At 33.8% G+C, this 13,523-nt stretch overlaps 1 protein-coding gene across 1 annotated transcript; it reads left to right on the top strand.

Annotated features, from left to right (window-relative positions):
- Positions 1 to 671: 671 nt before the first annotated feature.
- LOC108369819 (acetylcholine receptor subunit alpha-like) lies at positions 672 to 11,636 on the top strand. Its single transcript, XM_017625011.1, has 3 exons — positions 672 to 1,030; positions 3,679 to 3,859; positions 11,517 to 11,636. The coding sequence occupies exons 1-3, from the start codon at positions 672 to 674 to the stop codon at positions 11,634 to 11,636; spliced, it is 660 nt and encodes a 219-aa protein (XP_017480500.1).
- The last annotated feature ends 1,887 nt before the right edge of the window (positions 11,637 to 13,523 follow it).

A 13,523-nucleotide genomic window follows, 5' to 3' on the forward strand; every position in this document is an offset into this window, starting at 1 on the left:
ATTAAAGACATGGATATGGATTCACTTACGTAATACATAAACACATAACTTACACTTAACTTAGTTTCGCAATGTAAGACAATATTTTTGCTAAACAGCCTCCATTTTTATGCTTAATCCTAATAAAGCACTGACTATTAATTATGATTTCACGCCGATGAACTAAAATGACTACATTTGTGATAAGACTAAAAAAAAATATATTTTCGCCTGTTTTGAATATTTATTTACTCGTACATTGAGCATATTTATTTGGCCTCGGATGAATCATGAATATTTTTTGCGTCTTATATTAACTTGTATAAATTTAGTTGAGTATACTTATGTATGTGAAAATGCATAAATACATATATTCGAAATCATTGCCTTAATACCACTCAGCTACGTCCGAAATGCTTAACATTTGTGGCCACATTGCTTTAGTAATCAATACAACTTGTCCTGTCATTTATCATTTGGCCAATTGTAGCAAATTTTTTTATTAGAACTAAGCAGAGCACATATGTACATACGTACTTAGGTACATAGTTTTTTCATGTAAATAGCTTTTACGTTGAATGTGTGATGGTTTAAACGCGTGCATCTAGTCCTATGGATGTGAAAACAATACATATATATTTTTGTCACTATTTTTATGTTCTCAGTTCACATTACTTTTTTTTCCAAAATATATGCTTCAAATCATTTACTATTTTTCTCTTTCTCTCTCTCTCTCGCTTCCCTCTCTTTTCTTAGGCAGCACATCGAATCCCGATGCTAAGCGCCTCTACGACGATCTCCTCAGCAACTATAACAAATTGGTGCGTCCCGTTGTCAATGTGACTGACGCCGTAACTGTACGCATCAAATTGAAGCTATCACAATTGATTGATGTCAATTTAAAAAATCAAATCATGACAACCAATTTGTGGGTGGAACAAACCTGGTACGATTACAAACTCCAATGGGAGCCGAAAGAGTATGGCGGTGTTGAAATGTTGCATGTGCCCTCCGATCATATATGGCGGCCGGATATTGTGTTGTATAATAAGTAAGTAGTTTGAGTTAACAAGGCAAACAAAAAAAAAAAAACTACAATACCAATAACAAAAAAACGCAATAAAAGCCTAGCATGTGTGCTTGTCTACTTGCTTGTGTATGCGTGTGTGTGTATATTACGTGTGTGTGTCCAATGAAATATCACCGCATCAAATACTCATATATCACAATCATCAGCCGCATCAGCAATTGTAAAGCTTTGATGAGAAAAAACATTAGTCATGTCTGTATGTATGTAGAAAGACACTAGTGTGCAGTGCTTTATATTTACTCCTTAACAGAAGTAGTATTGCCTTGGTAATTCCAAACTAGTCCGAGATGATCTAGTTTTAAACTGGTGTCCAGTGAATTTAAAAATCAAGTACCTGAACATTTACGAACTACAAAAACTAGCAATATTCCAAAAATTACAACTAAGCGCACTAGTCCATAACAAACAGTGATGAGCAAAATTTTATTTAGTTTTTGGAAAATGTGTATAGAGTACGACCGTATATGTGGCGTTCCACACTAAAATGGACGGGGTTCACACTTCATGTGTTTGATTTGTTTCAAATTTTTAGGATTGATGGACAAACATAAATTATAAATAAATATCAAATTTGAGCTTGATTAATACATTTTTAAAAACTTTACAGTACAAAAACAAAAACAAATCGATTTAATAGTTTCCCAAATATCTCGAGAACGGGCCGAGGAAAAAATTAAAAAAATCACACATCAAAATTCTCTACGAAAAGAAATATTTAATTTTTTTTCTTGAAAAATTTTTCGCATACAATTTTTTTTGATAAAAAAAATTAGTTTTTGAAAATGTGCCATCTCAAACAAAAATGAAACAAAATCGCCATGGTAGCTCTCAGTATTGCGCAATATTTAAGTAGAAATGCTTGGAGAATACCAAAAATCCCGAAAGATTCTGAAAATACCGAAAAGTCCTGAAAAATACTTCGAAAAGTTCCAAAATAATACATAAATGTCTTGAAAACTCCGAAAAATCTCGAGAAAAGCTCGAAAACATGCGAAAATAGCCGAAATAATACCGAGTGTACCGCATTCAAACAATTACTTCAAATACAAAGTATGACCCATAACAAACAAGGAATTTACGTTCTTAAAAAAAAATCATTAATTTTAATATTTCAAAACTCGAAGAACTGGTATCAATTTGACAAATGGGAGATAGTCCGATATAAATAGTTTGCTCTTGGTTAAAAACTAACCAATTTCAGCGGGTTTTGCTAAATTAAAACAAGTTTTTTAAAATCATATCGTAATTCATAGAAGAATTAACTCCTAGGTTAGGTGGAAGCTCCAGAAAATCACCAACAGAATACACAAATGCAGAAAACTACTTTCGTTCCCTAATTTATCAAATATACACCAGTCAACAAAGTAGACCCTAGTTGTCCCAAAAGATTCCGAAAAGTCCCGAAAATCGATAAATCTCGATAAAAACTCGAAGTTTTTTGAAAAGTTCGAAAATCCCTATACAATCCCGAAAATAACAAAAAATTCCTCATTAAGTAATGATGCATTTTGTTTTCAAATACAAAAAGATTTAGATGCATACGTCCGGCGCTGATAAAAAAAAAACAGACAGTGAAGTTCTTTAAAAAAAAATAATAATAGTTTTCAAGTTTCATAACCCGAAAAGCTGGTATTAATTTAACAAATGTGAACTAATCCGATAGAATTCGTTTTCTTTAATTAAAAAATTAACCAATTTTGTAAGAAGAATGACCCCCTAATTTCCACATCAGGCGCAAACCCTAGAAATTTAAAAACAAAATGCAAAAGTGGAGAAAGCTAATCTCGTTCTCGAATCAACCAACAAGTAACCAGTTGTCTTAAGATCTACTCGATTGCTCTATAGGGCAATAATGACAATTCTGTTAAAGTATCAGCAAAAATGTTTCTGTCGTAGCCGAAAAGCCGTCAACAACTCAGCACTAACTCCGACATTTGCTGCTTTTTTGTCTTTCTTTTTGTATTCGTTTTTTTTTTTTGCAGTTGTTGGCTTTCCACTGCTGCTGTCATTGTCATCGCCTCTGCTACTCATCATTGCGGTAGTTTGATTTATTTCAATTGAATCTTTTCATATTGCTTCCCTTTTATTGGCAAATTTCTACGAAAAGTCAAATTTCCGTTTCGTATTTCATGCATTCACAACCGCACATACACAAACACACACATATGTGTGCAGTTGTGCCACGCTGAAGCACTTAAGCTTCTAGATTTCCAGATAAATACATGATGAAGCAAAGATTGAAAATACCGCAATATGTGTTGTTCCTTTTAATCATGCGATTTTAATATTGGTTAGATTAATTTTATACACTTAAATGTTTATGTAAAAAAATGCAGTGAAAACTAAGCTTTCTTACTTCATGTTGGAATAACTATGTATTTCAAATTTTACTTTCCTATTGCATTTTTAGCGATTCCTCTAAAATTTTTTACATAAATTTTAAGTTCACCCTTTCGATTTGAATTGTTTTATATCCGAATCCACTATTTGCTTCTAGATACTATGTATGGTTATATTTATTCACAATTTTCCTCTCTATTCTCCTCTTTGTTCACTCACTCTGCTGCCCAACTCATCGTTCGCTGCCTCATATTACACCAACACCACAGCGCCGATGGAAATTTCGAAGTGACGTTAGCCACAAAGGCCACTCTCAACTATACGGGCCGCGTCGACTGGCGGCCACCGGCGATTTATAAGAGCTCCTGCGAAATCGATGTCGAGTACTTCCCATTCGACGAACAGACGTGTGTGATGAAATTCGGCAGTTGGACATATGATGGTTTTCAGGTGAGTTTGTACTACTAATTGAAATTTTAGCCACGAGTGCAATTGGATTTACTTACTGTACTTTTAATTTTATTTTTTATTTTTTATTTTTTATTTTTTGCTGATACAAATTTTGTACAGCATAGGTATGTATATAGTACTACATATGTATGTACATACACTCAATTGTGTAACTTGAATTTTATAGCTTACACAAACCAAATCTACATATGTATGTAAGTACATATATTAAGGTGGCGCTAAAAATTCAGTCCACACAAATTTCAAAACTAAAAAAATGGGTTTGAAAAAATTCAAAATTATTTGATAGCAAAGATTCTAAAAAATGTTACTCCCAGCATTAACTCGGCGAGTTATAAAAGGTCAAGTGTTTTTCGAATTGTTGTAATTTTTTTAAGCCCCGGTAACAGCCCCTAAGACTTTTTTTTTTGTATTTTTGAAATTTTCATGGATGTCTTTATTTTGTAAGTAGAGAAAATTATAATATAAAATTTAGGTATTAATATTTCTAAAGACAACCCTAATGTGTGTATGTACATCTATTGATGTAAATCGATTCTTTCTTTCTTTTTATATACACTTTACACGTTTTTTGCAACCTGATTCGTCTGAATTCGTCTGAGTAAGCTGAACTCAATCAATGGTTTAATTGGCTCGAACCGTTAATTGGTTTGGTTCTTGCGAATTTGGAGAAGAATATAGCAAACTTAGGAATTTATTTAGATGCAGCGAGCCAGCAGAGAAAAATATGTTCATGTATATATTTCAGTGGTAATTTTTTTTGTTTTTCGAGTTTTAATACTTCTCGATAAGTGAAGTTTTAGTAAAGGGAAATTCGCAGTACTTAGCAGTTTTTCGGAATTATTTTTTTTAAGTAAACAAGACAAACATGAATGTGTGCCATCAGAACAGATTAGATTTTACGAAAATCATCTAAAAAACAGTTCATGGCTTCTTAAAGCTCTTAGCTGCCACTTCTTTTACTTAGTGAATACTTTGAACTATTCAACCGCGATAACTATTAGACCCAGTGGGTGCTTTATTTACGGTTAAATAACAAAAAAAAAGTATTTTTTGAGTTTCTGTTGTTGTTTATTGTGGGTCACAGTGAGTTTTCGTCCAATGAGTACCGAAATGTGATTTTTTATCGATATATCGCACTTTGTGATCCGACCATAATTCAGACAGATATGAAAACGCACGACTTTGGCTTTTATAAGGACTAACTAGAACGCTCATTTTTATGACGCCAAATTCTTTCGCTCTTTTTTTATTAAATCCAGTTTTGAATTTCTGCAAATTTCAAACTAAATTCTTCCACATCTACAAAAGTCGACTTGTCCTTCGGAAACGTTTTATTACCGCAATAAGTTGAAGTTTCATTCTGCAGTATTTCTTCTGGAAAAAATTCACTGCAATTTTTGTATGGCTTATCTCATCCATAAATTTCAATCACTTATTTAAAGGGGAGCAAAATAAGTTTATGAGTAAAATAAATCCTTTGATTGTCTCTTCCATACCCAGACAATTGCCCAGTATTTCTCACCTCGCACAGCTTTCCCAAAACTAAATAGGTGCGGTGTACCACAATTTTGGGCGGCGATTTAAAGCCAATACTGCAAAATTCTCAAGCGAAGTGGCAGCGCGATTCTGCCACTCATTCGAATTCGCGTGCAATTGCAGAAAATCAGCATCAGTAACAACAGTTGGACGAGTGCGCCGACGGCAACGGCGGAATAAGTGTACACCAAGCAAAGTACTTGAGCAATGCAAGTTAAAGGCATTCACGGCTGCCAAGTATCGAAATTGGATTTTCATGTTGGAGTCAATTGAAGCGAAGAACACGATTAAGAAGGCGCAGTTACGGAGAGGTGGGGCCCCACTGCTGAAGAAAGATGTAACACTCACCCACCACTAAGCGATTGAGGTGAGTGAGCATCTTCGTATTGGCGCAGGTGGTTTAGCAGAACAACCATCGAAGGTAGCCAAATGGTGGTATGCCAAATTTTCAACCAGCTATGTCGGACGGTAGACGAGCTGCTACTTGTCCTCCCGCTTCACCCTCACTCCTCCTCAAACACCTGATGAGCTGATATGGCGTAAATTGTTATTAAAAGCATCATCAGCGGTAGCGGCGGCGCACAACTGAAATGGCACAATAACAATTGAAGCAGGAAATAAATGAAATGCTTCGGCGAGTTGGCCGCTGGCTTCCTTCTGCACTTGCGCTCTCTTCAACTCTTCAACCATTCCTTGGATTGCAACGCTGATGAAAAATCATGCAAGCGGAAGCGAAACGTAATGAAATATTTCCGGTAGTTAATATACATACATACATACATACCAAGGACAGGGTTGGTGCAGCAAGCACGTGGAGAAAATGGAATTAAATTTGAAATTTAATAATACACAACGAAAGCAACAACAACAACAACAACAACAACAACAATGTATTACACGAATATGCATGCATAAATAATAAATCACATACACACTCCCACACACATACCTACACATACATTTTGGCTCTGTTACTGTTGGCAATCGGCATCAGCTGCATTTTTTGCTGCCTGCCAAACTCAAACGGTCTGAACTTTACCGTTCCTCGTTGATTTGCATAAATTCATTGTGATATGTTACTCATACGCCATGTGCGGCAGCCACCTGCGCGCACGTAGAATGGAATATGCATTAAAGTACGCAGGTGTGACACTTCAACTTGAATGCAATCGCTTATTTTGTTTTTCTACATTGCTGGTTTAATTTATGCATTTCTGTTTATTCATTTTTATTATTTGCAATCACTACCGGTTTCATGACACTCGGCAACGAATAAATATTTACCCATTGCATTGTTACAGATTTTGCGTGCAAAAGTGCGTTACGTATTTGTTTTTTTCCGAGTTTCAGAAGTGAATAAAACCCAGTTTTAAACTTAAATTGCCAGACAATTTTTAAAATAAAAGTAAAACTTAATTCTTTTTTTTCTGGCCCTTGGGCCAATTATGAGCACGTGCGGCTCCTTTCTTAGAAAACTGTGGTTCTTTTTTATATTTTCTTTTTTTACGTTAAACTTTTTTACGTTCGGTTGGCAGTAAATGAAAACATCGATGTAGCGAATAAGCGACATATTCGTTGGGCTCTAATTCCAAGCGAAAAGGTGACAGAAGAAGCTAGGGGATGGCGAACGAAGGCATTTTTTGTTAATGTCATCACCTCAGCACCGTTAGTTCGATTTTCAAAAGTGAAGTGTCAAATTATAGAGTTTGGCCGCTGATGTCCAGTAAGGTTTTATATTTTCGAAAAGAGTTGCCGCTTATGCAATTTCATTAATAATATTGTAATACTGGTAAAGGGAAAATTTAAAGAGTTGCCTCCTTTTCGAAAATGGCAGTTTAAGTAAATGGATAAGATAAAGAAAATATTGCAATATGGGTGTCAAGCGAAAGAGATTTAAGAAGGCTTACAGTCGAAAATATTTTTGTGAAGGTTGCCATCTATTTGAAAATTTTTATTTGATTTAATTGATAAGATAAATTGAATATTGCAATATGGGTATCAAACTGAAGAAGTTTCGGAAAGTTTGCCGCCGAGAACATTTTGCAGGAGGGTTGCCACTTGTTCGAAAAATCGTATTCAATTAAATTGATAAAATAAACGAAATACTACAATACGGATATCAAATAATACAGAATACTTTTAAGGCGCAGTGAAACACGCCGGGTATTTGCTAGTTGTAAATAAAAATTACTTTTAGATTTTGAAACCAATAAGACGTGGCGAGTAGGTTTTGCCTGAAATGAATTAACTTGCAAAGCTATGAGTATTTCTTGGTCGAAATATTTATAGTAGCTTTTTTTATAAAATTGATACTCGGTACAATCTCTGTTTCTTTGCATTCAAATGGAAGTTTTTGTTTTGTTGGTCGAATTTTTTGTTATAAATCCATGGAACGTCAACGGCCTGGTACCACACTTTAAATTATAAATGTTTTTTTTTTTTTATATAAAGTGCCATTTTTTTGCAATCACACAACAATACTCTTCAATGTACCAGCTTCAAGTTATTACTTTGTCATTTGTCTGCAAAAACAAAAAAAAGAAAAAACAGTCTGCTCTGCACAGCTGCTGCTCGTCCCTTTTTCAAGCAAATTCGCACGACTTTCACGCGGCTTCATCACAGCTGTCTTGACTTGTCACATTGTAAAATACTTTCTATATCCCCTTGCACATAAAAATGTGTATTTATTTGGCATGGTTTCCCCTTCTTACTATCCTATCCTCGAATTGGTTCAAATTTACATCCAACGCCCCTTTGCCAATTTTCTGTGTCTGTCATTACATACTCGTACTATGTAATATACATATACTCACATAAACTACATGTATGTAGGTATGAATATGTGTATAAATATAAAATTTTTTACTTTCCTCTTGTTTATTAGCTGTTGCCGGTTTCCCGCCATTTGCCCACAAAAATGAAAGAGGCCATAAAAATGTGCGGTAGTAAATATTTTAGAGGCGTAAAATTTTTAACTCGCCAAATTTGCCTTTTGAAAATATCCTCTTTTTCTGTCGCAGGGAATTTATTGCTGAAGAATATTTGTATTTATTCCCGATTTACATTTCATGTCCTATTTTTAAGATATTTTGAGGATTTTACTGTTGTATTGGTTGCATAAAATAAGGAGGAAAGGACAATTTTACGCGCTTTACAATCTTTTATTAGTAAATTTTCTCATGCAAATCCGTTTCTAAAATATTTTTTGATTTTTATGCACTGTCGTAAATGGGTGGTAGACGGTACCTAAACTCAGCCCGATTTTAAACAGCTACATAGGCATTCAAAGGGTAGAAAATTTAACTTATCGGGTCACCTACATATATCGCCCTGAATTTATTCATTATAAAAAAAAATACTCATGCGGAGCTCAGCGTGTAGATGTTTCGCGCTCTTAATGTAATAAATAAAATAATATCGAAACTGTAATACAACTGAACCTTCGCCTTAATTGAGTTGAATTGAATTGAATTGCAGAAGCTGATTAGTAGAAATTCATTTCCGCCTCTTCAGGATTAATACCCGTTTTTGAAGCCATTTACTATTATAGTATTTCTACCTGCCATCATCTCAACTTCTTGGCATTGGAGTATCTTTGCAACACATTTTGATCTATTTTCTACCTCCTTTTTCACGCGTCGCTATTTGTAGTAGAGCGGTTGAAAAAAAAATAAAAACAAAGCTAAACCCTATGAATTTTTGAAGAAATTTCTGAAATTTGTTTGGAAATTTTTTTAGAGAAAAGCACTGTGCCACCTTTTCTGCCAAGCAATTGGAAAATTCTTACGAGTAACTAGATAACTCCCATCACACTTAAAGCAAGTTTCATAAAGCAATTTAAGTGCCATTTTTTGATTCAATATGAAAACAGACAGAAAAGTAAAAACACAGGTCTGCAAAAAAATGGGTTCGGAATGTTCTATAAAAGTGTAGTGTCATTTCCGAAGTAATTTTTTGCGTAGAATCCGAATCCGGGGTTTAAATTGCTCTATCACGTCAGGACTTTGAGATATCCTAACCTAAAAGTGCAAAAAACGCTGTTTTTGCCCACTTTTGGGGTTATGTAGCTACGAAGATTTTGCTCTTCATAAAAAAGTAAACGTGGTATTTTAAAGTATAAGTCTTCCTCTTTTAAATGCCGTTGAGTTTGCTCAAATATCTTAATTTTTCACTGAGATATCGCATTTTGAAGTCTCCATGTTTGTGAATGTAATCGACCGTATCACGTCTCATGTTATCTCAATGGATTTTCGAATATCGAAAAATTCACAAACATGGAAACTTCAAAATGCGTTATCTCAGTGAAAAATAAAGATATTTAAGCAAACTCAACGGCATTTAAAAGAGGAAGACTTATACTTTAAAATACCACGTTTACTTTTTTATGAAGAGTAAAATCTGCGTAGCTACATAACCTCAAAAATGGGCAAAAACAGCGTTTTTGCACTTTTAGGTTAGGATATCTCAAAATCCTGACGTGATAGAGCAATTTAAACCCCGGATTCGGATTCTACGCAAAAAATTACTTCGAAAATTACCCTACACTTTCCTAGAACAAAACGTTGTTGACCTGTGAAATCATTATTTAATTAAATTGCTGCTGAAGCTGGCAGTTAATCTTCCTCACGTTGTTTATTTAAATCCAATGAGGAGTTAATTTTAAAATCATCTTCACTGAAAAATAAATTGCTTCCAAATATTACTATTAATTGATCGAATTGGTTTCAAAAAATATACACTTTTCATTTTTTCAAAACACAGAGATATTTACCAGCTTAACCCTTTCAGCAGCAAAAAGTTACTTCAATCCTAAGGATATTGTTTGAATTTAAGCGGTTTGGTTTTTTTATGTTTTAAATTTTTCCTAGTTTTTATTCAGCTTGTTTTATAATCAAATTTTTTTGAAATTATTTTCCAAATATCAAAATTACAACGAACTTACATTAAAAAATATGTATTTTCTCTAAAATGTTATTGCCACCAAAATTAGAAAAATCTACTAAAAATTTAAAGGGAACCATTTTTTGGGTAAATATTACTTCAGGAAATTTTTTTGGGAAAAAAATAATTATTTTGGGACGAAAATAATATTTGGTATTATTATTTATTATTATTATTTTGAGAAAAAATAATGAGTAATATTTCTCTTAAAAAATAGTTTTTTTTACAAAATTTGTTTAATAGTAAAATGACAATTATTAATTTAACTTTAACAACTATAATTTAAAAGTGGTAGAAGTTACAGTATGAATACCTACCATAGATTTAGCTGACGTTCTTCTTTTATACATTGCTAAGAGCTACTCAAATCGCACCTCCCTCCTTTAGTGTTCAGAATTTGTACTTATTCAGCTTTTTCAAAATATTTTCGTTTCTCTTCTTTATCCATTAACTTTAGTTAAACACGTTTCTGTAAGCAACTCATCCGCACTTGACTTCCGTAATCGTGTTTGGCCAACAGCATTTCCTGGTACTAATGCGTTCTAGAATTACACAAGCGGAGCAAAAGTTCAGCGCAAAGACATTTCAAAAAAATAGAAGTGAAACGAGGAAAAGCTTGGTGCAATGGAAATGAGATAAATATTAGTAAAATACATAGGTTAAGCACGCAGTGCAAATACAAAAAAACATTCACTAATATGTACTGCTGCGTTTACGAGTTTTAAGCGCCTAGATATACATGGCGTATGAGTAATTTAGAAAATAATTATAATTTTGTATCAAATTTAACATGTGGCAGTAGTTAACTTTTTAATTTGTTTTAAGAATCTATACCAAAGTTTGAAATATCAAACTTATAGTCTAGGGCCGTGTTTGTTAAAAAAAAGTCTAGTTCAAACAAAAAATAACGTTACCTTCTAAGGCAGGCATTACTTTCACCGCTGTAAGTTGAACTGGAATAAATGAAATTATGTATTGTCCACCAGTTCAATTTTTTACAAAAATTACTTGTTTACTCATTAAACCAAATGGCATGCATATGTTCTGTAGAGCTACTTCATTTCAATGAAAAATTTTATGTATATAAATATTTGTTTATCATTTTTCATTTTAAACTTGTTTTATATTCACTCTTTTTTCTTTATTTACTTCGCAGGTGGATCTTCGGCATATCGACGAACTCAACGGCACAAATGTTGTAGAAGTTGGTGTGGACTTATCAGAATTTTACACATCAGTCGAATGGGATATATTAGAAGTTCCTGCAGTGCGGTAAGTTTTCCCCTTACATATTTGTTATTTTATCTATTCATAAAATATTAAAATTTTCGGGGAAACTATCTTTATAAGTAAATCTTATATCTAAGCAAACATTTATTTTAAGCTCAAAAATAACTACACCAGCTAAACGATATTTTCTTTAATAATTTCAAATTTTAAATGACTTCATAAAATTCACTTTATGTAGTTTGTCATCTACCACTTCTTATCGGCAGCTAAAAACCAAAGTAAATTCGCTTAGCACTCTGAGTCGAGCGTAACTAAAACAAAAGCTGCTCTTCTAACTAATGTAGCTACTGTTAGAAACGTAGTGAATATCTCACTCAGCAATGGCTGGGAGAATGCCATAGCCAGGTGGTGTTAGGAGCGTCCTACTACTTGATGGGCCCAGATTCGATTACTAGTTTGACAAATATCCACATTTTTTTCTACAGCGCGTGCGCCGCAATCACAAAACACATAGCGTATTCCTGCATACATATAAGCGTCATCCGCTTTTCGGAGGCGACGCGACAATGCTGATTTCTTTGAGTTTACAGCTGCAACAACTAGGGTTGTACGTGGATCCCATTCTAGCCGTATGTTCACCGGGAGAACAGTGTCTCGTGATCGTGGCTGTTAATCGGACGATTTTTTTTTTAGCTCTTTAGAAGGTTTTACGTTTTTGATTTTTACTATTGGGGATAAGTATTCCTTTTGTGTTATAGGTTTTAGGATGTGATTCGTGAGAGTTGCTACTACGGGCAGACAGTTTGTTGGCTCGGCTTCCAACTCTGATCCAGACTTAGCAAATTTGACAGGCCTCTTGTTATTCTTAGAGCCGGGTACTAAGACGAGTGACACATCCATTGTTTCGGTGTAATCCGTGACTAATTGCAGCTTTTTTGATTGAAGATGCCATTGCCGAACATGCTTGGTTATCTGTGGAAATGTATGCTAATTGTACTTACTCCTAGTTACACTGTTTGTTTTTTAATAGCCTTCAGGTGCCCCTAGCACTTCCGCTTAGAAGTTCGAAACGAGAGAGGTCGTAAATAATTTCAAAAAATTATCCCAATCCCGCAACGCAGTTCATCTTAGGCCAATCAGTTTAGAATCCAGCAGAATTCTCCTCGATTATCTTGCCTCTACTCAAACTCCATCTATTTGGAAGTGAAAATCACCTGAAATTAAATATGCTAAAATAGTTTTGTTGCCGAATATAGGCGATTTTTTCCTGTAAGGCATATATAATTAATAATATGATTTTTAGTAATTTATAACTTAATCCAACGCTACACAGTGTGGAAAATGGATTCCTTGACCCAAGAATGGCGAAAATATATCTTAAAACATTTTTTTAAAGTTCATTACATCCTGTTTTCAGGTAAAATTAAAATTTAAAACTTTTTTTCGGAAGATCCTAGGTATTCTTTTTATTTATGGAGACAAAAAAAGGTGAATTTTAAACACTGTGCACCTTGCAAACCTTCCCCTGTTAACAAGCCAATGTTTTTTTTATTACTAAGAAGAAGATAAGTATCCCAATGGGTAATATTTCAAATTATTCAAAATGAGGTGCTTATAAATTAGGAACAATTTACTACATACATACATACATAGAAAAGTTAAAGCCAAAGTAGATGATTCGTGGCTGCGCTCGTCTCCTTTTTCCTTAAAATTTGTATTCACTAGCGAAGTAGTTGATTATAGTGCTATTTATGAAGGTGTCCTTAAATATTGAAGTGACAAGAATTAACATTTTTTATTGCAACTACATATGCTCTTCTGTGTTTTTCCAAATGATTATCTCTGTACATTAGACTGCATCACTCCCCATACAAAAAAAAAAAGAATCGGTACTGTGTGTCCATTGGAATCTATTTCGGAAAAATATTAGGAT

This window comes from Rhagoletis zephyria, unplaced genomic scaffold (genome assembly GCF_001687245.7).
Source record: "Rhagoletis zephyria isolate East Lansing unplaced genomic scaffold, Rhagoletis_zephyria_1.1 Rzeph_scaffold_03867, whole genome shotgun sequence".
NCBI classification, from domain to species: Eukaryota; Metazoa; Arthropoda; class Insecta; order Diptera; family Tephritidae; genus Rhagoletis; species Rhagoletis zephyria.

Coding starts and splice junctions, on each gene's coding strand:
- LOC108369819 (XM_017625011.1), top strand. CDS start 672: ATGCTTCAAATCATTTACTATTTTTCTCTTTCTCTCTCTCTCTCGCTT. Junction 1,031..3,678: donor GATATTGTGTTGTATAATAA/GTAAGTAGTTTG, acceptor CCAACACCACAG/CGCCGATGGAAATTTCGAAG. Junction 3,860..11,516: donor GGACATATGATGGTTTTCAG/GTGAGTTTGTAC, acceptor TTTACTTCGCAG/GTGGATCTTCGGCATATCGA.